The 27,215-nt window shown below is 39.7% G+C and overlaps 3 protein-coding genes and 1 long non-coding RNA gene across 5 annotated transcripts in view; 3 read left to right on the forward strand and 1 right to left on the reverse strand.

Annotated features, from left to right (window-relative positions):
* LOC122658086 (probable alkaline/neutral invertase B) overlaps positions 1 to 17,411 on the forward strand; it is a 36,101-nt gene extending 18,690 nt beyond the window's left edge. Inside the window, exon 5 of one of the 2 annotated variants that reach the window (XM_043852972.1) lies at positions 17,380 to 17,411. The gene's annotated coding sequence lies outside the window, so the exon portion shown is untranslated. The remainder of the gene's footprint in view (positions 1 to 17,379) is intronic. The other variant, XM_043852973.1, reaches the window with a different exon arrangement.
* On the forward strand, positions 874 to 25,740 carry LOC122658087 (ER lumen protein-retaining receptor erd-2.2-like). The gene is made up of 7 exons (XM_043852974.1): positions 874 to 1,207; positions 3,725 to 3,924; positions 11,371 to 11,511; positions 11,630 to 11,710; positions 11,876 to 12,000; positions 12,116 to 12,192; positions 25,707 to 25,740. The coding sequence occupies exons 1-6, from the start codon at positions 985 to 987 to the stop codon at positions 12,162 to 12,164; spliced, it is 819 nt and encodes a 272-aa protein (XP_043708909.1). The 5' UTR covers positions 874 to 984; the 3' UTR covers positions 12,165 to 12,192; positions 25,707 to 25,740.
* On the reverse strand, positions 11,623 to 11,946 carry LOC122658089. The gene is made up of 2 exons (XR_006332411.1): positions 11,822 to 11,946; positions 11,623 to 11,747 (listed from the first exon to the last, which is right to left on the reverse strand). It is a non-coding gene; the product is annotated as an uncharacterized LOC122658089 (long non-coding RNA).
* Positions 23,826 to 24,469, forward strand: LOC122658088 (gibberellin-regulated protein 1-like). Its single transcript, XM_043852976.1, has 3 exons — positions 23,826 to 23,927; positions 24,022 to 24,061; positions 24,181 to 24,469. The coding sequence occupies exons 1-3, from the start codon at positions 23,826 to 23,828 to the stop codon at positions 24,360 to 24,362; spliced, it is 324 nt and encodes a 107-aa protein (XP_043708911.1). The 3' UTR covers positions 24,363 to 24,469.
* Positions 25,741 to 27,215: the final 1,475 nt, after the last annotated feature.

Raw genomic sequence — 27,215 nt, forward strand, 5'->3', positions numbered from 1 at the left:
CATCTATACTTCTATATGCCAAATCATGACATAGAAGATGAAAGAACACTCTTGTGGATATCTGAGAACTTGGTATCGGGTTTTGAGAATGCCACTTTTATTCTATTTCTAGGGAAACAAATGTAACTATCTATTCCATAGCTAAGAAGGCGGATCTTTATCACCTCCAGTTTGCTGACCGGCCCAGTTCCCCAGTTCCTCTAACAAAGGGGGGCTGAAATGACCTCTCTACCCATGCCCAAACACCCTGCCCGGGTGGGGTCCACCATCCCCCTATTAGAGGAACTGGGGAACTGGGCCGGTCAACAAACTGGAGGTGATAATTTTCCTAAGAAGGCCCTGTCTTTAGCATACAAGACTGTGTGACCCATACTTAAATGCCTCAAACATATATTTTGAAACCTTAATTAATTAAGTCATTAATTAAAAGTCGTAATTTCTCAAAATTAGATACCCCAAGTGTAATTTTCCCTTTTTTGGTTGGGGGTCACGGTTGGGTCTAATCATCAGTGGTTCACCAATTTTTTAAGAAACCGGTGGGGTTAGTTATAAATCTTGGTATCCACTTATGTATGAATCTATAACCCGATATGGGCCCCGCTTCAGCCGATACGCGACACTTAAGTAAACAATATCGGCATAGAGAAAAGGCGAACTGAAATTGCGTAGCGCACCAACGCATACGGCACAGCCCCGGGCCCTCTTCGATCACAGCCCATCAAAGACCACGAAGCACTTAAATTCTCTTCAGTGTCAGAATGAATTAATGCCCATTACTGATTACTCCCCTTTTACGTTTTTTAATTTGGTCAAATAATTCTTCCCATCAGACTCAGAGGCTCAGAGCAAAACTCGTCGCTGCTCCGCTTTCCTCTCTCTCTCTTTCCCTCCCTCTCCCTCTTGCACTAGGTAGCAGAATTCTTGGTAGCTTGCTTGCTTTTTTGGAGGCTAAACTTTCATTGCTTCCCTAGCGAAGACAACGAGATGAGGGCACCGAGAAGGCCAATCCACACGGTATCGACATGGGTGAAGCGTCAGCCACCGAAGGTGAAGGCTTTCCTAGCCGTTGTTTCGGGTATGACTGCGCTTGTATTCCTCCGCTTTATCGTTCACGATCATGACAATCTCTTCGTAGCGGCCGAAGCCGTTCACGCGCTCGGAATCTGTGTCCTCATCTACAAGCTCATGAAGGAAAAGACTTGCGCTGGTAAATCTATCTTTAGGGTTTCTTTTCTTTTATGTTTCTTATTAATTGTTTCGCTTGAGATTGTTTGATCCTTCTCTCCTCTTTATTATATGGAGCGGTTTATTTTTTCAATTCGTTTGGGTTGGCGGTTTTGAGTTCTGGATTTAGTTGATTTGTACTTTAGAAAGTTCACCTCCCCCCCCCCCTCCTTAGCTTCCCTATACGCTTCGTAGATTTGGATGTTACGATGGAGAGAAAGTTAGCTTCCTGCCTCTCTTCCTCCCCTTGGGCCCTTCTGTTCCCTGCGGTGATATTGTACTCTTATCGTTGGGTGAGTGGAGGAATGTGGATATGGGCTTTTTGGCTATTACGTCTTTGGGATTGTGAGGTATCGTAGATTTGTAATCTCTCAATCGAGAACAGGTTCTGCCTATTCCACATTATTTGATCTCAAAGGTTTTACTTGATAGATTCTGAAAAGGAATGTGATATTTGGTTTTCGTGGCTAATGTAGCTTACACAACTCAAATCCTTGTTCGGTTGTTTTGGGCTTGATGTACATTGAGCTTATCTGGGTTATCCTTGATGTCTGCTACAAGGATAGTGGAGTTTGGGTGGTAACAAAAAGGACGAGTTTGTGTTGAATTGAGAGCACAAGGACCTTTCTCTAAGATTTCCATGCATATACCATAGGGAAATTTCATTTTAAAGAAAAAACTTATGAAAGAATTGAATTAAAAAAGGTGGAGGAATGGCTCTTTTGAGGGATAGGTAGTTTTAAGCTAGATTTTCTTTCACAAAATTCTTTACTGCCTTTTCCCCCTCCCCAAGTGCTGGGAATCAGCAAAAGATTCTGGTGGCCGGCAATCTGCAAAAATTTGCGTTGGTAGTTGGTGCACTTTCCAAGTTAGTGTATGGCAAGGTATCGGCAACATTAAAAATGAATGTACTAGCAGGCTAGCACAACTTGGATGATGTAATGATGGATCCTTGCCCAAAGGTCCTTTAACCCATGCTCAAAGAAAGCTGGTGATTTTAGTGAATGAGTCTTTGGAAATCACTTGTAAACAGAGATGAGAATCTCTTTTATCTGTAAAAGCCTTTATTACTCGGGGAAGGGAGTTGAATATATTTGATCTTCACATGGAATTTTATCAGAAGCTCAGTTCATTTTCATTAAGAGGTTCAAAATAGGTTGAGTTAAACTTTGTACTTACTGCTGTCGTAGAGTCTGCAAGACTGCTATAACCACTACTACTTTTAATCCTTTATCTACTAATATCTATCAATCTTTTTTATAGGATATGATACAACTACTGTAAATACTCTTTGCATATGCTCCATGTTTGGCAGATTGGATAGTGCATAGACTACATTATATCCTATCTGACAGATAAGCTAGTCTGAGCTGGTGCTGACTTGCCTGGGCATTCAATTACTTGGTTGAGTTGCATGAAAATTTAGGTATACTTTGATTCATGTTAGCCAATTTGCCTGTGTAGTTAAAACATGCAAGTTGGTTGAATTTGCCTTACTCAATCGAAACTTAAGAACCTGAAATGAACTGGCTTACAGCTTCAAGTCTCCAACTCTATGCTGTTTATGGCCCACAATAGACAAAAGTTATTTATTATTATTACTAAGGTGCAAGTTTATGTAAGACCATCTGTTCTTGAGTTGAATATTAGGTAATGGAGAGACTGCATATGCACAAAATGAGTGCAGCTGAGATGAGGATATTGAGATGAATTAGTGGCAAGGTTGGGAAGGATAGAATCAAGAATAGGAATTTAGTAGCATTTATGGTATGGGATGAGATGAAATTTGATTGAGATGGTTCAGCTTTAGTTTGTCTGAAAACTTTTTCCTTTTTATTTTATTTTCTATCTTTTATATAAACGTTGTAATGGCTAAGAGCCCCTCACTGTTTGATTAGTTAAAAGATTTAGTTTATTTTGAAAATTGAGGTTGTTACCTCTTTCTTCTCCTCTGCTCCTCTCTTCTCTCTCTTCCCTTTTTTTTAGTTTCTATTCTTGGATACTGTTCACAGTCTAAGAACAGCCCCTTATCTCTTCTCTTTCTTCAATCTCTCTCTTATGCCCATCACTTGCAGATCCATCCATCGATCTGCATCAAGAACTTTTGGAATTACCTGGGCTTAAATATCCAGCCACTGTTCCTAGTTACTTCACTTGAATATTTTAGTTTGATTTGTGAGAACTGAGTTGCCTCATAGATGATTAATTAAAATTGACTTTCATGGGCTTAATTGCTAGATCATAGTCCATAAGGAGTTAAGGAGCGTAACTCCTAATTGTTCTCCTAAAACAGAGGGGGAACCAACATGCCTTGGGGATGATTGATTACAAGTAATTTCCTTAGACTGTTCTTGTCCTTATCATCCATATGTTCTAGTCATTTGGGATGTAAGGTTGTAGGATTTTTTTATTCTTATTGTCACATATTTATTTCCTATCTGGCCACTTAGTAATTTCATTTTTTTAATGTTATTTATGTGTTTCTTCAAACTGTTTGCAGGACTTTCACTCAAGTCGCAGGAACTAACAGCTATATTTTTAGCTGTTAGGTTATACTGCAGTTTTGTTATGGAATATGATATACACACGCTACTTGATTCAGCTACATTGGGGACAACGCTGTGGGTTATTTATATGATTCGTTTTAAACTGAAGTCTAGTTACATGGAAGACAAAGACAACTTCGCCATATACTATGTGGTAAGCTTTCTTTCGTCTCCTTTTCCATTTTCGTGGTATTCTTATAAAACTGAATCTTGGTTTTCAAATACTCAATGATGTTCATTGTTTTATCAAATGAGTGCATGGAAAATAATTATGCTATGACATAGAAAGTGTTTTCTTTCTATACAAGTTTTACAAATGAAGCTTATATTTTCAATTTGGAGTGGGAATTGTGTGGGGTTTTTTTTTTTTTTTTGGTGTATTTTCCCCTTTCTACTTATTGTTGGCATCAAGTGTTCAGAAGCCAAGAACACTGTCGATGATGTAGAATATTCATTAAATCCTAGAATAACTTGGGTAGCATGTAGCTATTTATGCAGTGGAACTAGAAAACTAATAAATGAATGACACCTCTAATCATTGACACTATGAACAGCCTATAATTATTGGCATGGTTGAGCAGTTCACAAAATTATGAACCATAATAAACCAGTCACCGGATGGACACCCCTGTATGAGGATCAACCACTTGCTTTTAACACGTTCTCTCTTTTTTTTTGGTGGGGTGTGTGTGTGTGTGTGAAAGTAGGTAAGTTCTTGATGCAGGACAAATTATTTATAAATTCATAAAAGAACCTCCATTGTTTTCTGTTTCAACTGTTTCTATCTGTTAATGTAGTCCTAGATAGACAAGGGGTCTACTAGGAGCCATGTAAAACTGGATCTGCTAAGCTACTGGTTTGGAGGGGGCTGATTTGGGGAAATTTGATCAAGACTAGGGTTAGGATTGGGGAATTGGGGGTTGATTTTTATGTAGTAAAGTAGGGCAGGTGTAGGGGAGGCTAATAAATCAGATTTGGAATGATTTGGATAAGAAATTAAAAATCAGAAAATTAGGGTTTCAGATTTTAGATTTTGAGGAAGAACATGAAGATTTTAGGGCTTTTAATCGAGGGTTTGATGCAAGGTTTGGATCGAGTTTCCCAAAGGCTGAGAACAGGACTTGGCCAAGGTTGGGTGATGTTTGGGTGGTTGGAAATGGCTGAGTGGAAATCTAGGGTTTTGGGGTTGGAGAAGGTGGTGATTTTGGGGAAGGAGAAGGTGGTGATTTTTGGGGAAGAAAAAGGTGGTGAATTTTGGGGAAGGAAATGGGACAGAACTTAGGATCGAGTGGAAGGGTTGATATGAAGGAGCTGTGGTTGAGAGATGAAAGGATTCTGATGGTTGGAAGTGATGGATAGAAATTAAATCTTAAGAAAGAAATTGCAGAAAAACTGTAAACACCTACTGATTTGCAAAGAGTACAAGACAGCAGCTTGAAGATGAGCTTGAACAAGACCTCCCGATCTAAACAGATGCAAAGAGTCAATCAGAGTCCATCGATTCCTTCACCTTGAGATCCACAAGGCCTTCTTGAAATAACTCTCAGGAACACTCGCAAAGGGAGCATGGCAGCAACCACAACAACAAAAGCTGATTCAGTTTTTTAACAAATCAAAAGTGGGCAGCCTCCCATGATTCTCTTACCTATTAATAAGATGGCCAAAGGCCCAAACCCTAATACAAGCTAAGTAGATCCTCTAAGGACCAATAGCAATACAAAATCCTCTAAGGACCAATAAAAATAGAAAACATAACTTAAACTGAACCTAAGCTGAACCAAAGGTTTAACCAGTTTGGTTCAACTTAAAACATAAAAAAAAAACATTTAGCTAAAAGACTTAGTATGGAAAACAGAAAATAAACTAAGATTAAAAATAACTAAGGCCTAGTCTTAGGGCTGTTTTATTTGCGGATGCTTGGATTTGCATCAGCTCTCCCAGACTTAAAAACATTCATCTCCGATGAATGGGTGAAGTCCATGAAACACTCCCGCAACTCGGGGCTAAGCTTCTTGACGTCATCAGTATGACTCCAAGTACTGTGTTGGCTTGAAGAAACTCGTCCTCGAATTTTGCAGTGATGACGAGGAAACAGCATGTGAGCAGCAGCTTTAACACTTCCCAAACAAAATTCTGGTAAGGCTGGAGCATTTGGAATAAAGTCTTCAAGTCGTGGAGCCTTCTCTTCAAAGAACCAAGGTGGCATCACAAACTCTATATGATCGATCATTATAGGGTCTTCAATGTTAATAGCTATCTCATCAAGCTCCACCTCTTCAAGAACAACATCTTGAATGTTGCCTTCTTGTGGAATGCTCTCAACCACCTCTTCATCTTCTACCACTTCATCCATCAATGTTTGAGTAATAACATGAACACCTCGAGCATCATCACTCAAGTCTTCATAGTAACCAACTAAGGCATCATCATCGTTATCATCAGGGGTTTCATCTGCCTTTGCAGCCACAGTGACAGGTTTATGCTTTTGTGGGCAATCCCTTGCATAGTGTCCAATTTCATTGCAATGGAAACACTTGTGGGGTTCATTGCTGTCCATGGAAGCTTTACCTTTATGATCAACACGTGGAGGAGCTGTAGGGCTGGAAGAACTACCAACAGAATGGCCTAATCGAATAGAGCCAGCAGCAGAATTTTCAGCTTGAGTGTAACCATTATTAGTAGACTTGAATGCTGGAAAAGCTTTGTTGGTATTGACAATAGAGGAATCAAACCTTCTATTGCAGCCAATAATTCTTCAGCCTTCAATGCTTTCTCAAAACAATCCCGGACATCTTTGACATCAACTACTCCAGTGGTCCTGGTAATATCAGCCCTAAAATGCTTGGGTAGATATTTCTTCTTCAACTCATGTTCATTTCAGTCCATGTAGTAGGTGCAATATCATCATATTCCATGTCACTCTCAATGGTTCTCCACCACTCACGGGCTGGCCCCACTAGATTAGTATGAGCTAACCTTATCTTCCTAGACTCAGGTAGATCATACCAATCAAAATAGGCATCTAAAGCAATCAACCAATAGGCATCTAAAGCAATCAACCAATCACAAAATACATGTGGACCTGATTTGCCATCAAAGTCTACCAACTCATATGCCTCTGGAGGTCTATGATGTTTCCTGTAGCTTCTGTATCTTCTGTTCCTGTCTTCAATGTGATCTCTGTACCTCTCTCTGTATTTTTCATTTCTGCCCAGGGTTCTAAGCACTTCAGAATGGGCTTGAAATCTGTCTTCTAATAGAGGACTGTTGTTGTCCATATTAGGTGCAAGCTGTCTTTCTCTTTGTACCACCGAATTGACTTGAAATCTGTCCTCGTCAAGAGGATGGTTGATGTCCCTTCTAGGAGTAACCCTTGGCTCTTCTAATCGTGTCAACTTTTCACTCAAATGTTGGAGCATCTCCATTATAACAGTTATAGGATCAGGTGGGGGTGGTAGTGTTGGATCCACAATCGGGTTGCCATGCTCAGCCATGTCTTTGATACCAATTAATGTAGTCCTAGATAGACAAGGGGTCTACTGGGAGCCATGTAAAACTGGATCTGCTAAGCTACTGGTTTGGAGGGGCTGATTTGGGGAAATTTGTCAAGACTAGGGTTAGGATTGGGGAATTGGGGGTTGATTTTTATGTAGTAAAGCAAGGCAGGTGTAGGGGAGGCTAATAAACCAGATTTGGAATGATTTGGATAAGAAATTAAAAATCAGAAAATTAGGGTTTCGGATTTTAGGTTTTGAGGAAGAACATGAAGATTTTAGGGCTTTTAATGGAGGGTTTGATGCAAGGTTTGGATCGAGTTTCCCAGAACAGCACTCGGCCAAGGTTGGGTGATGTTTGGGTGGTTGGAAATGGCTTGAGTGGAAATCTAGGGTTTTGGTTGGAGAAGGTGGTGATTTTGGGGAAGGAGAAGGTGATGATTTTTGGGGAAGGAGAAGGTGGTGAATTTTGGGGAAGGAAATGGGACAGAACTTAGGATCCAGTGGAAGCGTTGATATGAAGGAGCTGTGGTTGAGAGATGAAAGGATTCTGATGGCTGGAAGTGATGGACAGAAGTTAAATCTTAAGAAAGAAATTGCAGAAAAACTGTAAACACTTATTGATTTGCAAAGAGTGCAAGACAACAGCTTGAAGATGAGCTTGAACAAGACCTCCCGATTTGAACAGATGCAAAGAGTCAATCGGAGTCCACCGATTCCTTCACCTTGAGATCCACAAAGCCTTCTTGCAGTAACTCTCAAGGAACACTCACAAAGGGAGCATGGCAGCAGCCACAACAGCAAAAGCTGATTCAATTTTTTAACAAATCAAAAGTGGGCAGCCTCCCATGATTCTCTTAACTATTAATAAGATGGCCAAAGGCCCAAACCCTAATACAAGCTAAGTAGATCCTTTAAGGACCAATAGCAATACAAGATCCTCTAAGGACCAATAAAAATAGAAAACATAACTTAAACTGAACCAAAGCTGAACCAAAGGTTGAACCAGTTTGGTTCAACTTAAAACATAAAAAAAAAAAAACACTTAGCTAAAAAACTAAGTATGGAAAACAGAAAATAAACTAAGATTAAAAATAACTAAGGCCTAATCTTAGGGCTGTTTTATTTGCGGATGTTTGGATTTGCATCATCTGTATACAAAACTTACAACTGACAATCTTGGTTTTTACTCCTAAAACAGAAACCAAATAAAGCCCAATATTATCTTTTGCTGACTTATATTTCAAATGGCAATCTCTTGACCCAGACCCATATTCAGGTCTGGGAAATTACAAACCCTTGGATTCTATTAAAGCAATTCAAGGGTTACGTATATATGACTTCCATAGGCAAAAGGCTTGGAGGAAATGGGAAGACACAGATCAGAATTTTCCCCTCACCTGCTTCACCTCTCCCATCTCCAGTGGTTCTGTCTGCCTGTGTGTCTGTGTGCAAAAGCTTCCAAAGTCCAGTGGTTCATTAATATTAGGCCCATATACTTTGTTGCTTGCTGAAGCTAGCTGAATATGGACAAGTGGATCACATGTTTGAATTACCATCCCCATCATTTCCTTCACCTTGGCATTAATGGTGAAGCAAACTTCCAATGCCCATAGCCTCATTCTTTTTCTTCTTTCCTCAATTCCCAATTTGAAATAAGGAATATAAAAACGAGGTGCTATTGGTTCGCATGCCTTTTTAAACAGGTTGGTTCTTATTTGCCCCAGGCCTATCTATTGATGCGGTAGCCCTCCGACCCAAGGCTCCCATTTCAAATTATGTACTTCAGAAAGGCTAGGTCACGCATCATTCTCTCTTTTTCTTAAATTACAAAGGCTGTTGGCCCAGTTTGTCCCTTATTGTACAAAACTGAGGACCTTGATTCATGCGATCCAGTTATGAACTTCTTGTATGGGTAAAGTGGGGAGTCCTTATAAGAGGGAATTTGGATCCCCTGCTGCTAGTATTGCTTTAACATTTTGCTTTGTCCTAGCTCTTCTGGTAGAGGCTTGCAAGATGGTATATCAGTTGCGTAGAAATTTTTTATATTTCCACGTACATGAGGCCTTTATTCAGCATTCCAAGGCTGCTTTTTGTTTGTGTGTATATTCACGCACATGCTTGTGTGATTTTACAAAATGTTGGCACAGCATCTGGATTGCTGGTCTGATGCTGTTCAAGTTGTTTGGATTGTTGTATGGTAGACCTGAATGACCTGGGAAATGATTGGAGTGGTCTTGATAAAGAAACATTAGGTCATTGATTAGCCAGAGAAACAGCTTTCTGGCCATTTGGGCCATTGAATTCATCCAAATCACGGCTTGGGGTGGGGGTGGATCGGGTGATCAATTCTTCCCTACCATGCTCTCTCTCTCTCTCTCTCACTCACTCACACACACACACCAGTTTCTCATTCTTCCGTATTGATGGCAAGTCTGACATCCTGAAACATTCGGGACTGTTCACAATGTTGGGACGTTGAATGGTGGGCCCAAATACTTTGAGGACCATTCTGGTTTCCATACATTGCTGGTGGGCACATGTATTTCAGTGTACCATTTCTTATGAATGACAAAGAAAGTAATATATTTTTCTTGGGGTTTTGATGCTGTTTCCCTTTAGTCTATGTTATGCTACAAGGAGCTCACTTTTAGGCAACATTGGAGCAGTTTTATCTTATGCATTACACTGCTTGTGGCAACACATTTTTCTGTATGTTTCCATGTACCACGTGGCTTAGAAATGGGAAAGAAAGTAATATTTGTTGCTTGTGGGTCTTTATTGTTCAGTCTAATAAACACTTGAATATATTATACTGCAGGAAATTTTTTTGGGATTTAATAAACGACAATGTATTAGAAAAGGTTATTTATTACATATTTGCACTGAAAGTCTGAAATCGTATTGTTGGCTGGGGCTGTTGGGCTATTGATTCCCTGCAAAATTTCTCTGCACCTCTACTGTCAGGCATTCCTTTGAGGCATAATGATGCAGTAAAGATTGTCCTATTGGGTCAATCGGGCTTCTGAAGACTTTATTTTGGCCCCATGGTTGGGTTCTATGGACCTTGAGCTTCTTATTTTTGGGTTTATTGATACAAGAAACCTTATTTATATGCTCATAAAGTGGGGATAATGTTAGTACACCGGATTAGTAGTTAAATTGAGTGTTTGAGTTAGATTAGGATACTTAATAGCTAGATAGAATTCTGTTGAGTTAATTTACTTTATTGAATGTATTAGAGTGATTAGGTGTCTTTTTATGAGTCAAATTAGGGATTTAGGGATTGTAGAAGGTCTATATATATGTAATACATCCCCCCATCAATTAGAGATGATTTGAGTAAAGAATATGCGTTTTTTTGTAAGAGTTTTGGACTTTTGGTGCTGTTGAGCAGTGCATATGGGATTGGTATCTCAAAATTGATCTCTTCTCCTCTCTTCTGTTATCTTCTTATCTCTTCTTCCTCCCAAGAAGATCAATCTCATCTCTCTTCCCTCCCCTTCCATCAATTTGATTTCTTCCCTTAACAACGCAGTTGCTTCTTTTATCTCAGATTTGATCACAGATTTGATTATTGAGCCTGCTTGCATCTGAGATCCTTAATCTGGATTTTCAGATTGCATCACATAATGGCCTTCATCCAAATGCTTTGCTTAAATGTGTCGTGCATTTCTAGAACTGTACTGGTTGGGCTACAGATTCCTTGCAGTTTCTATTTTCTGTTTTGTGAAATATTAGGGCATAATGACCTTTATATGCTTCCTGCTTCTTTGCTGAAACCTGGTGAGAACTCCGAAGTCATATATTATTTTTAGTACATGGATATGTGAGACCTTTGCAAACTTAAAGTCTCATCTATACAGTCATATTATAGGATGTGACCATAGAATTGTTTAGTACAAAGAAACAACTTTATATCTTGTGTTTGCAACTTCAAAAGAATGTATTCAGATGCTGATGCACGTCCAAAATATGTTACTGCTGTGTGGACAATAGTGGCCAAATTTTAGAAGAAAATTGGGGTGGTGCCTTGAATTTATTGAGCTAATGTATTGTTGATGATAGTTCTCATTGATTCACATCACCTTTGAATTTGCATGTAGGTGGTGCCTTGTGCTCTATTAGCTCTAGTTATTCATCCCTCAACATCACACAATATTTTAAACAGAATTTGCTGGGCTTTTTGCGTATATTTGGAGGCTGTTTCAGTGCTTCCCCAGTTGCGTGTCATGCAGAACACAAAGGTATGCTTTGGTGGTATGTAGAGCATGTGTGTATGAGATGTTTCTTTTTCCGTCCCCAAATTTTGTTGTTCTACTTTTGATAACCCATTTTTTTATGTTCTCCCCCCAACCCCCACAGATCGTTGAACCATTTACTGCTCATTATGTATTTGCATTGGGAGTTGCAAGGTTCTTGAGCTGTGCTCATTGGGTCCTCCAGGTCTGATCGTGCTGACCTAAAATCTGTCTCCCTGCTACTCTTGCCACCTTGTTTGGTTTGGAATTCCTTATTTGTTAATCACTGTATTTTGGCAGTCCATCCCACTGCAACAGGCTGATTTTATTTACAATATACAGCTAATTTCTTTTGGCTATGCTATACCAGGTGTTGGATACAAGAGGACGCTTACTTACAGCTTTGGGATATGGATTGTGGCCTTCCATGGTTCTCCTCTCTGAAATTGTCCAAACTTTCATCCTAGCAGATTTCTGTTACTACTACGTCAAAAGGTCGGTTATTAGCTTTGCCAGAAAGATACCTCTGCTCTCATTTAGTCTCCATTGTCATTTTTGAGCTCCAAGAGTACAGATTCTTAATACTCTAGTTTTTTCTTCCTTCTTGCAGTCTTGTTGGTGGACAACTTGTGTTACGTCTTCCATCAGGAGTGGTGTAAAGCAAAAACTTTATTGTGTAGTAGATTTTGAGTTTTTAAGCTGCCAGGAATAACTTAGAAGGCAAATTAGGAAATGTAGGTACGTGCTCCTCACAGCTCCCTTTCTCATTTGAAGTGGTTCATGTACTGTCTCCTTCTCCACTCGTGCAGCCTTTAGTGGAACATCGGTTGGGTGGTTTGTGAATGCATGAGGACTGGGCAAAATTTATAATTTAAAGCATGATCTACCACATATTTAAGTTCAAGGTCCCCCAGCACTATCTTTATTCCTAGTAGTAGTCTATTTATTAAAGGCTTTGTTCTTGTCTGGGCACATATGCTAGAAGTGGCTAATTTTAAGCAAGAAACATATCTCCAGTGGGTAGATTCGTAGTTGATTGCCAAGTGAATAGACTCTTGGGTTGATGAGCTTGTCTTGGCCCAGCCATTGTAGCATTGTTATTTGTTAACAGCAATTCCTTACGTGGGTTGTACCTGTTCTAAACCTAAAGGCATTTTGGTCATTTTACTAGAAAGTTCTCCAAACATTTGTTCATCATCGTTATGAGTTTTTCTGGGGTGACGAAATGAAATGTAGAGAGAGAGAGTTGGGGGGGGGGGGGGGGCGCTCAACTTGGGATGTCTTGAACTGATCTTGAAGAAGGCACGAAATACGAAACATGCAGAAGTGCATAATTGTAGACGAAAAGTGAGGAGAGCCGATGGTCAAAGACGAAGGTGGAAGATGAACTTGTGTTTTAGCCTTTAATTTAGGTTTAATATGGTTTAGGTTTGATATATGCAAGTTATACTTCATTTGGTTTGGTTCAAACTGATATTTTTTTAGTAAAAAATCGAAACCAAACGAACCAAATAAAAGTTCAAGATTCAAGATCTAAATCAAACCTTTTTTTTTCAATACATTTTTAAATGTTCGCTTTCGATTCAGTTTAAAATTAACAGTTAACGCCCTTAACTCAAAAGCTACAAGAAATGCTTAAACCAAAAAAAACTTTCCCTTAAAAGGGGGGTGAAAAAAAGGGGATCCAGATCCTCTATTGTTGAGCTGTCCGGCAGGATCGTGCTGCCTAGACATGGGGTTACGTGCAACTACTGTCTTACCTCACACTCGGGCAAGGCGTTTGGGTAGGGGTATGGCGGATATTTCGTGTAGTCTTATGTCAGGGCAGTACGGTCCTGCTGGGCAGCTGGATAGTAGAGGATCCAAATTCCGAAAAAAGATGGAGTAGGGGAATCACTAGCACGGAGACCACGCAGCATGGCAACCTTCTTTTCCCAAGAAAAAAAAAGATAAAAAAATTTTGCATGCCTTCTATTCTCCCATGCTTATATTTTTTAAGGGGAAAGAATGCCGCCAGGCAATGTACCTTATGACCCTCTCAGATGCCACATGAAATGACCACTTTGCCCCTCCACTCAGATGCCATGTGGCTTTCCCATTGGCCCCGCAGCCTGACAGCAACCCCTTCGTTTTTTCCGTGTTGGGGAAGGAGGCGGTGGGACCGAGAGATTGAGAATTTTGAGATGTCTGAATTCATTGACCATGCATTCATTGCAGTATCTATGTAGAAAAGTATCTCCTTGGCTTGCATTCATTGCAATATCTATGTAGTAAAGTAACTCCTCCGCCAGTCTGCCCTGTTGGAAAGGTAGAATTTTTCGGAGATGCAATGGTCATTTTGCTTGCCCTTCTAGGTGGGCATAAGAGAGCATATCATGTACGCTAGATAGCATTCTCTTTCTCTAGTATGTTTATTGGGAGTAGTTTTCTGTCACTCCCATATGTCTATCTCTCTCCTCCTCAAAACAAAGGGGCAAAAGATGTATTTTCATATCAAAAGAGAGAGCTAGACTAATGGGAGTATGGACGTAGGCCACAGTTTCTTTTTCCCTATTTTATTATTTTTATTTTTAAGGGATGCATCGAATTCGATTAAAATTGATGAGAATTTGGAAGTGATTATGCAAATAGGGATGTCTAAAAAGTGCATTCAAGCCTTTCTATTTCTTTAGGCAAAAATGCTAAACTGATTATGTTCTATGCAAGGAAAATGAGTTGACTGCATGGTTAGTAAAAAGTACATTTAAAACAAACGTGTTCCCGTTTTAAATGCGTTTTTTCGTTTGTTTTCCAAATATACAAGAAAAAACAGCAAACGACAAGCATTCCCATTTCAAATGCGTTTTCCTTTTTGTTTTTTTAATGCAGTATTGCTTGTTGTTCGTACTGACTCGCTTAACTGACCATCTCTCTCTCTCTCTCTCTCTCACTCCAATCGACTTGATTCTTTCGCCAATGTAAAGATGACTTCAAGAACTACATTTCTCATGATATCACCTTCAACTAAAGGTCAATCCACAAATCCCGAAATTGAGCTATAAATTGATGCATCTACTGAAAAGAGTTTTAAAGCGATGACTCCCAACTCCAACTGATCAAGCATCACTCCGTGAGTGTTTTGGCAGTTGATAACATGAACAACACCATAGTCAAACCATCATTGCTCAACAAGACTTGGGAATTGACATTGGATGATATATTTTGAATGATATTAGATGACATGTTTTGGAATTCACTTTGCGTTGTGTAATACATATGGATTAATTTTGGATGTTACAGTTGTTTTGAACATTAGAAGTAGGAATTTGAGTAAACATTCTTCAATTTTTATGAGAATAGTACCCTTTTTTTTTCTCACCTTTAAAACCTGTACCATCCGTTTTTTATTTTTTTGATATTTTGTTTGGATTTTTTTATTGTTTAAAACCTGTACCAGTTTTTTTGCCATTCCGTTTTTGCTAATCCTGATTGACCCTTCTCAAAATATTTTCTATCGCCAATTAATTTTGGAAAAGATTCTATGAGCCGACAGGGAAGAGTTGTATGCTAGGCTAGCTAGCACCCTCTCTTTTATCTTTCTCTGTTACTTGAAATGATCTCGTTGTCCTTCCATCGCACCTCTTTGGTTCGGTCCTCTACATATAGAGAATCCTCTCCAATGTTTTAAAAATGAGAATCAAATCGATCCTGGTTCTGGCCATTTTAGAGTGTCCGATTTTAAGGTTTTGGGGACTGAATCCAAAGCTGATTCTAGGATTTTTGATCCTTGGCCCTCTCCCTTTAATTTTTGTGGTAGGAGGAGCACTATAAGGTTGTAAGTTGATTAAAAACAGTTTACTAAAAAAGAAAAAAAAAATTGATTAAAAATACAAATGACAAAAACAAGGGTGTGCCCGGTGTGGGCTTTGGTACAACATGAAACAGAACAAATCTCCATACACACATGATAATAACAGCAATAACAGTACTGATTAGAAGCGAAGAGAAGAGAAGAGAAGAGAAGAGACTCAAATTCAATTTTTGTTTTTCCTTCTTGGCTTCCAAATAAAATGACCTGTGTGTTAGGGTTTTAATCTAAGGGCATTTGGGTTTGTTGCCGCGGGTGGTCATGGTGGCGTAGCAGGGACAGGCTTCGTAGTTGCCGGAGGTGCCCGGAGGTACGCATTGGCATCGGAAGCAGCAACTCCCACAAGACCTTTGACAGAGTCTCGGCCTCTTCGATTGCTGACACCTCATTGCACATGCCGCCCCACAATCTGCATTTTCCCAATATTAATTCATTAATTAGATCCTCCTCCATGATTTCTTCTTTATGATCAGAAATATACCATCAATAGAAACACATCTTAAATTTAAATCAAGGTTACCTATGGTCGTTGTCTGTGCATTAATGGCGCTCTGCTGCAATATCCGTCAAAGAAAGTATATTAGTGAATGAAGACGTCTAAGAAAACAAAACAAAAACGTAAATGAGCGACGAAATGTTGTGATTACCAGTTGTTCAGCTTGAACGAGGTGGTGAAGGTGAAGATCTAGAGAGAGGACAAATAGTAGCGAAGCAATAACAAGAACCCTGGAGGTAAGAACAGCCATGAGATCACTTTTGTGTGTGTGTGTGTGCGTGTGTGTGGGCAGGAGACTACAATGTAGACAGAAGATAATGGTCTCTGTATTTATAGACCCAGAACCCTCCTGGGTGGTCCCCTGTTTGCACAGTCCACCAGAGTCATACACAGAGAGAAAGAGAGAGAATTCTTAAACTCCTTCACGTACGCGGAAGCTCACTTTAAAGAAAAATTCCTTTTATGAGTTGGATCCAGAGTGGAGGACCGAAACACGAGAGAGAGAGAGAGAGAGAGAGAGAGAGAGTTTAAATTTTATAGAATTCTCGCTTCTCGGCATAATCAATCCATTGCCAAGCCAAGAATTTTATAACCGAGGCACGTGCATATATAAAAAGATGAAGTAGAGGATATATTGGTTCATTTGGTTGGTTGGGAGTTGCTAAAGAATACAATACAAAGAGTGTGTTTGTGTTACTTGAGTAGGAGAATAGTTTTTTACAGAAGAAAAGAAGAGAAAAAGGGAAGAGTCAAAATGGAATGGAGGGACCATTGTATCTCTTACTTAGAGACAGCTGGTTTTGGTACAATACAGCTGGGCCTTGATGGCCTCATCGGCCCATGAAAGATGTATGTTCTTTGCCTTTGACCTCAATTATTTAGGCCGGGGCCCATTAGTGTGGTGTTGTTGGAAGTAGCTGCTCTAGTACACCTTGGCCTTTGTTCAGGGGGATTCACAACAACAACAATAAATTCAATCTTATCCCAATTTATTGGGGTCGATTATATGGATTCAATCAAAGAAAGTAAGTAAAACTGAGATCTAGTCTCTTGTCAAAATAAAGGAATGAAGAAATTGAAAACGAGGGATAAAAAATGAGATGAAAAGTAAAAAAATGGAAAATAAACTATGCAAAATAAAAGATAAAAGTAATGGAAATGAGAATATAATTTTTTTTTAAATATCCTATCTTACTTATTGTGAGGCTTATTAAATTAAGAGGTAGACAGAATGATCCTCTTCGGTTCTCTGCTTGGTATAATTGTTCAGTTCCTTTCATAAAGTGGCAGAAATAATGATTTAACCCCACTTAGATGATATGTTTGGACAGGAGATTAGATCATCATTTTCGACCCCTATAAGAAGCAAAGCTTTTCTCTCTCTCTCTCTCTCTCCTCCACTCTGGATCCAACTCAGAAAAAAAAGGATTTTTATTAAAAGGGTGAGCTTCCGCGTACGTGAGGGAGGGTGAGAATGTTTCAGCCCTCGCATACGCCTACACTTCGCTCCCGGCCATTCTGTGTGTGGACTTTCTCTCTCTCTCTCTCTCTCTCTCTCTCTCTGTGTGTGACTCTGAGAGTGGAGGGTCGTGTGTCTAGCTATAAATACAGAGCAATCTCTTCTCCATTTCAGATAACACAAAGCTTTTTTCCTTTTCATAGTTATAGAGTACTCTTTCCTAATTCTCTGCTTGTCCATACTATCAGTAGTACTACTATGGCTGTTCTTATAACCACAAGGGTTCTTCTTATTGCTTCGCTACTACTTGTCCTCTCTCTTCACCTTCTCCATGTCGTTCAGGCTGATCATCAAGTGGTAATTACACAACTCCATCTCAACATTTTTTTAAGCATTTTTTCTCTGTTTTAACGTTTTGTTTTCTTATTTCCTTCTTCACTAATAACCCCTATTTTTTTACGGATATCGCAGCAGAGCACCAACGCACAAACCACCCTTCCTAAGACCATTGGTAAATCTTTTACTTCTTGCATGTTTTTTTTTTTTTCTTTCTTTTTCTCTAAAATTATTTAGAATTCGAAGCATATGTGGATTGATCTAATTAATTAATTAATTAATATTGGGAAAATACGTACAGATTGTGGGGCGGCATGTGCAACGAGGTGTCAGCTATCGAAGAGGCCTCGACTCTGCAAAAGGTCATGTGGGAGTTGCTGTTTCCGATGTCAATGCGTACCTCCGGGCACCTCCGGCAACTACGAAGCCTGTCCCTGCTACGCCACCATGACCACCCGCGGCAACAAACCCAAGTGCCCTTAATTAGATTAATTAAAACCACCAATGTCCAAAAACCCAACTGCTATTCCACAGTTCCAGACACTTCCACCATGTAATGCTACCTCTTCTCTTTTGGTTACTGGCTTAGTGCCATTGTTGTTTTTATTTTTTATTTTTATTCTATTTTTGGTTTAAATGGAAAGTGTTATTGCTGTTATTATCTTGTCAATCCATCGTTGTGCCATTGATATGGGTGTAACATGGAAATGCTTTGCAAGCATCTCAAATGGGCCCCCATTGGCTTTTCTGCTGGATGGGTCTAGTAATTGTCATTATAAACAACTGCCTATGAGCCTATCTAATCCAAGCCCATCAGGAACGGTGACTTAGTTGAATTGGTTGATTCTTCTGATTCTGATCGGAGTTTTAAAAACCCATACTAATTATTACCCATTTCATGCCGGAGGGAAGGCCTTAGGTTTCTCCTCAGTGATGATAGGGGTTGGGATTCCCATCTTCACCCCACCCCCCTCAAGCCCCCCTCCCTTCCCGCTTGAGGGATCTCTTTTAAGCTAATCCCTGCTAGGTCATTGATTACGTACTAGGGGTGTAAGTTTGGCCCTATCAGCCCTAGCCCACCCTGAGCCCGAACAGGGCCTGGGTTAGATTTTTTAACTGAGGGTGGGTTAGGGTTGAAATTTTTAGATCTTGGGTCAGGGTCGGACAGGGCCAGGGTTGAGGCCTCTGGTTAAGCCCAGTCCGGCCCGACCTTGTGTTAGGTTATGCTTTACAATTTAAAGTTTACATTTTGCAATTTTTGTTTAGTATGTAATTATCTATTGATTTACCCAAAAAAAGGCTAATTAACAATTGAATGAAAATATTTATAATTTTAAGATTGGGTTAAGTTTTTTAACCCAAAGAAAAATCTAATGGTCAATTGAGTATGAAACAAAACAATACGCAATCACATGTGTCTCATTTTTTTAATGCATAAGATGATGTAAATGGCAAAAATCAAGGGTCAATCAGGGTTGGGTTGGGTTTGGGCTATGATATCTCAGCCCGATTTAGGGCCGGATTGGGCTTGGGTTGAGTTAAGAGGACTTAGGGTTGGGCTAGGGTTTTAAAAAATCCGACCCTGTTTCATATCCCTCATATGAGATTTAATAACACACTAAATATAACAACATTACTCTTAACCAAACATGCCATTAGAAAGGGAATAGGGGTATTTCCCCCCCCCCCCCTATGAACATCATTTTTAAAATTGCACAATTAGGGTAAGAGAAAATAGAATGTTAATATTAATTAGAGTCAGCTTGCAAACAACCGCTTGGTTGGTTGGTCGGTCGGTGGCTTGCCAATTAAAATGCATCCTCCTAGGAGGTCAAGGAGATCAACTCCTCGTTTGCATATTTGTGGCAGAAAAAGGCAACCCTTCTGGCCTCTCTTCGCCCTCCCCCCCCCCTCCCCCTAGAGCTGCTTTTGGGCTATGATGAACTCAATTAAGTAGAGCATAGCCAAGTAATATGTACGCTAGCAGCTAGCCCATTACATAACATTTTCTGTGGGTGGAACATCTGATGTTATTTTCCATGTGGATAAGATGATTTGGTTTTTCAACTTAAAAAAAGAATTGCTTATCAGGCCAATCATATAAATATCACTATTCATCTCAGTCGTATGGTACACCATCTATCTATGAAACTTTTCTCATCTTCTTAGGCCGTTGAATGATTAGAGACCACCCAAAACCTTTTTTTGTTTGTTTAATGGGGACATGGACCTCCATTTATTAGAACTTAAATATTAGAATAAGAAAAGATGATTAAATATACAAGGGTAAGTACTGTGAGAGAGAGAGAGAGAGAGAGAGAGAGAGAGGAGCCGGCAAGCCAAGAATCAGAGCCCGTAATTTTATAGCTGCACGTGCATATATAGTTAAACTTTTTTTTTCCCTTTTGTGTGTGTGTTTTCTTTGGTGAGGAATGAGGAAGGGCGTATGGGATAAGTTAATCCTTGATTTTCACAAGGAGACACTGAGGCTGAAGATGAGTGGATGACTAGGTGATGATAGTGATCCAACGGCAACGTGAGTTCTCTCTCACACACTATCATGATATATATTTAGGGAAGGGATTTGGATCCTCTATGGCCTGGGGTTGAGCGGTTATCGTGTTGCGCTCAGTTTACAGGTCACCATGTGGGATTAATGTCGATTCAATGGTTAGTAGATGGCGGTCTGACATTTTTGAATTTTGAATTGCTTCCATTTACCAACCATTGGATTGGCATTAATTCCACGTGGCGGCCTACGAGTTGAGCGCAATACAATGGTCACTCAACCCCATGCCGCATAAGATCCAAGAGAGACATCCCATTTGTGATTTATTAATTTGTGTATAAATTTTTTGGAAAAATATTCTTTGCATTGGGGACGCAGGATGTGTCCAGACACATGAGGGTGGGTGAAATGACCAGCCCGTCTCCCCTAATGACCGAAATGGCTGCCTTGTCTCGCAGCTCTTGCCCCATGTGTCTGGGTGCGCCCTGTCCCCCCTGTGTGCTCCCAAGCAGAGAGCATCGCCCCAAATTTTTTTTATCCTTTTTAATTTTACCAAAGATGATAAGATGAAGTAGAGGATATATTGGTTCATTTGGTTGGGAGTTGCTGAAGCTACTGAAGAATATACAATACATAATAAGCCAATAACAGGAGTGTGTTTGGGACCAGGATCCTCTGCAGTACCGGCGGGGTGGCACTGCACATCCGACAGCACAACAGAGGCCAAGTGCCACACATGGCACACATGGCCTCTGTTGTGCCGTCGGATGTGCACTGCCGCCCCGCCAGTATTGCCTCTTTGCCTTACTAGCTTACTAGTGTGTCTCTGATACCTAACTAAGGCACTAAGCCAGGAACCACTGTTCAACCAGCGGCAATTCATCTCAGCTTATCTCTCTCTCTTTCTTCCACTCTGGATCCAACTCAGAAAAATGATTTGTTATTCAAAGTGAGGTTCCGCGTAATTGAGAGAGAGAGTAGGGTGACAAATGTGGCATTGGTATTATTAGTAGTGTTTATTGAAATGCTTAATTTGTTTGACGTAACCACCGAGGGATACAATTTCATGAATGCTAATTAAGTCTGATGGTCTTACTCCGCTTACCCATGCATCCCACTTGTGATGAGCTCATTGCTCACATCACATTAGGATACCCCATAAAATAGGGTCTGGTCTGGACTCTGGGGGTGAACATTTAGGCTACCATTTTTGCCTAAAAGAAACTTTAGGGAAAGGAGGGGGAAAAAAAATTTCTAAAATCCTGTCCAAGCGGGGATATGATGGTCATTATGTACCTTGCTATGTCTGTGTAGCACGACGCAGGACAAGCAGCTTGGCAATAGAGGATCTAAATTACTGTACATACATATTACTGTAAAGAATGAATGCATGATGAACAGTTCAGGTATAAGGGTCTGATTGTGTAGTAGGTGGATTTGGCTCTCCTCCAATCGTGGCGGGAGTTGGAAGCTCCAGCCCAGCAAAATCACCTAAAAACAGGGGGTGGGGGATATGGTCATTTCATAGGGGAGCCCACTTGGGTCCCACCCATGAAATGACCAAAACTACCCTTGTTTTTTGGTGTTTTTGTTGGGTTGGACCCTCCAACTCCCGCCATGGCTGGAAGCGAGCCAAATTGGTAGTAGGTGCAGTAGTCAAAGCTTAGAGCCCGCTTGATAATCTTACTGCTGTTTCTACGCTGAGAAACAATAGAACAGTTTTTTTCGTTTCTGTGCTAAGAAACCACTTTTGACCCACTTGATAAACCTGTTTTGAAAACGTTTTCAGATAAACAGGGTAATTATCTCCATCACTCGATCTTTTCCAGTTCCCTCCATCCTAAAATAGTAAAATATATATAAAAAAAAAAAAGGACCAAGGGAGGAGTCAAAGGAGCATGTGTGTGTGTGTTTCTGTCTTTCTTTTTTGGGTTTTTAATAATATGGGGAGGGGAAGTTGGTATGAAGTGTTTCATGTAGGTTTTATCGACTGTCTCTATCTCTTTTTTGTTTCTTCATAGTGTTTGTGCTCAATCCAGTTTATATTAAACCCGTTGAATGATTGAAGTCTATGATTAGAGACCGCTCAAAACCTTCTTAATTTGTTTGTTTAATGTGGACATGGACCTTCCATTTATTAGATATATTACATTACTAATGAGGATATGAAAAGGATTAATTAGCTTAAAGATTAGATTACGATAATATGATTGAAAGTATTCAAGTCTAAAAAAGTGAAGAATTGAGAACGGAGCCGCCAAGCCAAGAATTTTATAGCCCAGGCACGTGCATATATATATATATATAAATTAGATGAAGTAGATGACATATTGGTTCACTTGGTTGGGAGTTGCTAAAGAATATAATACAATACAAAGAGTGTGTTTGTGTTCCTTGGGTAGGAGAAGAGGTTAATTAATTATATAGTCTTTTACGTGGAAAAGAAAAAGGAAAAAAAAAAAAGAAACGAAAAAGGGCAGAATCAAAATGGAATGGAGGGACCACTGTATCTCTTACTCAGAGACAGCTGGTTTTGGTGGAATACAGCTGGGAATTGATGGCCTCATCGGCCCATGACGGATGTATGTTCTTTGCTTTTGACCTCAATTATTTAGGTCGGGGGCCCATTAGTGTGGTGTTGTTGGAAGTGGCTGTTCTAGTACACCTTGGCCTTTGTTCAGGGGCACTCACAAGAACAACAATAAATTCAGTCTTATCCCAATTTATTGGAGTCTACTACATGGATTCAATCAAACAAAATAGATAAAACTGAGATCTAAACTCTGTCAAAATAGGGAAATGAAGAGATTGAAAAAGAGGGATAGAAAATGAGATGAAAATAAAAATATGAAAAATAAAAGATTCAAAATAAAAGACAAAAGTAATGGAAATGGGAATTAATGTTTTTTTTTTTTTATATCCTATCTTAGTTATTGTGAGGCTGATTAAATTAAAAGGCAGACAGAAAATAGGTAAGGAAGTGTTGGGCTCCTTTATAGCGCGTGATAGAGAATGTAACGCACATCCAATGGCCCACAATGCTTAGGTATGCAGCCCAATACCCTACCTATGTGTTATTGTGCTGCATGCTCGAGCACTACGGCCCATCGGATACGCTCCGGAGGATCCAAATCCAGGTAAGGAATGGGGATGGATGAGTATGACCATCTATCATCTATCTATCCATTCATGGTCCATCCAACTTCTTGCTTTTTTTTTTTTTAATATTTTTTTAAAATATTAAAAACAAACGCCTGATTGAATGATAGAACAACTTAGTGTGTCTCTGATAGCTAACTCAAGAAAGAGCCACTGAGCCAGTTGCAAAGCTTCTCTCTTTCCTTCTCGTATCTCGTTCCTCCACTCTGGATCCAACTCAGAAAAAAAAGATTTTTATTAAAAAGGTGAGCTTCCGCGTACGTGAGGAGGGTGAGAATGTTCCCGCCCTCGCATACGCCTAAACTTCTCTCCCATTCTGTGTCTCTCTCTCTCTATGTATGACTGTGAGGTCTTGCTATAAATACAGAGCATATTCTTCTCCATTTCGATCATGTCAGCGCACGGCTCTCCTTGATAACACAAACCTTTTCCCTTTTCATATTTCCTGTCACGCACTAACTACTCTCTGATCGATCGAGTCTTTCCTCTAATTCTCCAGTACTACTATATCACTATGGCTGTTCTTATAACCACCAGGGTTCTTCTTATTGCTTTGCTACTACTTGTCCTCTCTCTTCACCTTCTCCATGTCGATGTTCAGGCTGATCACCAACTGGTAATTTTACACAACTCTCTTAACATTTTATTAATTTTTTTTTTAGCATTTCGTCGTCTCTGTTTTTGTTTTCTTATTCCTTCTTAAATTGCAGCAGAGCAGCAACGCACAGACCACACTTCCTAAGACCATTGGTAAATCTTTTACTTCTTGCGTGTTTTTTTTTTCTTTTTCCCTAAAATTATTTAGAATTCGAAGCATATGTGGATTGATCTAATTAATTAATTAATTAATATTGGGAAAATACGTACAGATTGTGGGGCGGCATGTGCAACGAGGTGTCAGCTATCGAAGAGGCCTCGACTCTGCAAAAGGTCATGTGGGAGTTGCTGCTTCCGATGTCAATGTGTACCTCCGGGCACCTCCGGCAACTATGAAGCCTGTCCCTGCTACGCCACCATGACCACCCGCGGCAACAAACCCAAATGCCCTTAATTACATTAATTAAAGCCCCAACCCCAACCCCAACAATGTCCAAAACCCAACTGTTATTCCACAGTTCCAGACACTTCCACCATGCAATGCTTCCTCTTCTCTATTGGTTACTGGCTTAGTGCCATTGTACTTTTTATTTTTAATTTTTATTCTATTTTTTGTTTAAATGGAAAGTGTTATTGCTGTTATTATCTTGTCAATCCATCGTTGTCAGTAGAGGATCTGAATCCGCCATCGATAGAGGTGACTAATATGGAAATGCTTTGCAAGCATCTCAAATGGGCCCCCATTGGCTTTCCTGCTGGATGGGTCTAGTAATTGTCATTATAAACAACTGCCTATGAGCCTATCCAAGCCCATCAGGAATGGTGACCTAGTTGAATTGGTCGATTCTTCTGATTCTGATCGGAGTTTTAAAAACCCATATTAATTATTACCCATTTCATGCCGGAGGGAAGGCCTTAGGTTTCTCCTCTGTGATGATAGGGGTTGGGATTCCCATCTTCACCCCACCCCCCTCCCTTCCCGCTTGATGGATCTCTTTTAAGCTAATAATCCCTGCTAGGTCATTGACTACGTACCCACATCCCTCACATCAGATTTAATACTACGTACACTAAATATAACAACATTACTATACTCTTAACCAAACATGGCATTAGAAAGGGAATAGGGGTATTTTTTGTTTTCTTCCTATGAACTTCATTTCCGCAATTGGACAATTATGGTAAGAGAAAATAGAATGTCAATGTTTAACTAGAATCATGTCGCAAAAAACTGCTTGGTCAGTTGGTTGCTGGTGGTTTGTCAGTTGAAGCGCATGTCCTCCCTCCCTAGTGGTTAGATATCTCTTGTAGTTGATAGTTAAAATCTTTCCATTCCGCGAAAAAGGAGAGAACTCTTCCCTTACATTATGTTGTAAAATAGGGCGAGCTAAACCTAGAATAAACATATGGATTTGTCCAGCCCAAAACATCCAATAAGATGGACTTACTTGGCCCAAAAAAATATTTTGTTAGAGCAAACACCAACAAAAAACACGAAAAGAAACAAGAACAGACCAAGAGGACACACAGATATAACGTGGTTCACACACCAGTATGGTGTGCTACATCCACGGGCAAAGACGAAGACAATTTACTATGCAAATCGGAGAAAAATTACAATGGAGATCTCTCAAGAACACCCAAAACGGCGCTACTGCTCTCTCCTAGAAACCCTAAAACGAAAAACCCCAAAGCTTACTCATCTTTACAATAAAGCAGGTAAAGAACATAAATACTCCGCCATTGAATCCGGGTCTTCCATCAGGAGTGGTGTAAAGCAAAAACTTTATTGTGTAGTAGATTTTGAGTTTTTAAGCTGCCAAGAATAACTTAGAAGGCCAATTAGGAAATGTAGGTACGTGCTCTTCACAGGTCCCTTTCGCATCTGATGTGGTTCATGTACTGTCTCCTTCTCCACTCTTGCAGCCTTTAGTGGAACATCGGTTGGGTGGTTTGTGAATGCATGAGGACTGCGCAAAATTTTTTAATTTAAAGCATGATCCACCACATATTTAAGTTCAAGGTCCCCCAGCAGGCCAGCACTAATCTTTATTCCAATTAGTCTATTTATTAAAGGCTTTGTTCTTGTCTTGCCAAGTGAACAGACATGTTGTTGGGTTAATGAGCTTGTCTTGGTCCAGCCATTGTAGCATTGTTATTTGTTAACATCAATTCCTTACGTGGGTCGGACCTGTTCTAAACCTAAAGGCATTTTGATCATTTTACTAGGAAGATCTCCAACGTCTTCATAGTTATGAGAAATCTCACAAACCACACAATAAAACCTTGCCATAGTCTTCAATCTTCAAACATCCGTTCATCATTGTTATGAGCGCCTTTGGGGTGATAAAATGAAATGCAGAGAGAGAGAGAGAGAGAGAGAGAGAGAGAGAGAGAGAGAGAGAGAGAGAGAGAGAGAGAGAGAGAGAGAGAGAGAGAGAGAGAGAGGAAAAGCGAGGTAAAGGAATTAGGGATGTAAATGAATAGCCGAAATCCGTTTCCATATCCCTCTTCGTATCCGTTTAGTACTATTCGAATCCGTCCGAAAACTAAACGGATGCGAATACGGATAGGCTATAGCTATCCAAAAAGCTATATTTACATGTAAACGGATAAAATATCCGATCCAGATCCTTGTCCATATCAGTTTAGCACTATTCGAATTCGTCCGAAAGCTAATAGGATGCGGATGCGGATATAGCACTATCCGAGCAGAATCTGATCCGTTTACATCCCTAGGTGGAAGAGACAAAGTGAGTGTTGGCGTGAACAATTTTTTTTCTCTCCCTATTTTATTACTTTTATTTTTGAGGGACGCATCAGATTCGATCAAAATTGATGTGAATTTAGAAATGATGATTTACATAGAGATGTCTAAAAAGTGCATTCAAGCCTTTCTACTTCTTTAGGCAAAAATGCTAAAGTGATGATGTTCTATGCAAGGAAAATGAGATGACCGCATAGTTAGCAAAAATGTATTTAAAACAGTATTTTTAAGTTTGTTTCTCAACATATAGGAAAAAATGGCAAACGGCAAGCATTTTCCAATTTAAATGTGTTCTCATTTTTTTTTGGCTTTTTTTATGCAGTGTTATTTGTCGTTTGTATAGACTCGCTTAATTGACCATCTCTCTCTCTCTCAAACTCCAATTGACCTGATTTTGTTGCGTTTAAAACAACAAACATTCTTATATAATTTCTCATTTTTTGGGCCTTTTTTTGTGCAGTGTTATTTTTCATTTATATAGACTTGCTTAACTAATCATCTCTCTCCCGAACTCCAATCGACCTGATTCTTTTCGTTGAT

Source organism: Telopea speciosissima, chromosome 4 (assembly GCF_018873765.1).
Source record: "Telopea speciosissima isolate NSW1024214 ecotype Mountain lineage chromosome 4, Tspe_v1, whole genome shotgun sequence".
In the NCBI taxonomy this organism is placed as follows: domain Eukaryota; kingdom Viridiplantae; phylum Streptophyta; class Magnoliopsida; order Proteales; family Proteaceae; genus Telopea; species Telopea speciosissima.

Coding starts and splice junctions, on each gene's coding strand:
- LOC122658087 (XM_043852974.1), top strand. CDS start 985: ATGAGGGCACCGAGAAGGCCAATCCACACGGTATCGACATGGGTGAAG. Junction 1,208..3,724: donor GAAGGAAAAGACTTGCGCTG/GTAAATCTATCT, acceptor AACTGTTTGCAG/GACTTTCACTCAAGTCGCAG. Junction 11,512..11,629: donor GTGTCATGCAGAACACAAAG/GTATGCTTTGGT, acceptor CAACCCCCACAG/ATCGTTGAACCATTTACTGC.
- LOC122658088 (XM_043852976.1), top strand. CDS start 23,826: ATGGCTGTTCTTATAACCACCAGGGTTCTTCTTATTGCTTTGCTACTA. Junction 23,928..24,021: donor TTCAGGCTGATCACCAACTG/GTAATTTTACAC, acceptor CTTAAATTGCAG/CAGAGCAGCAACGCACAGAC. Junction 24,062..24,180: donor CACACTTCCTAAGACCATTG/GTAAATCTTTTA, acceptor AAATACGTACAG/ATTGTGGGGCGGCATGTGCA.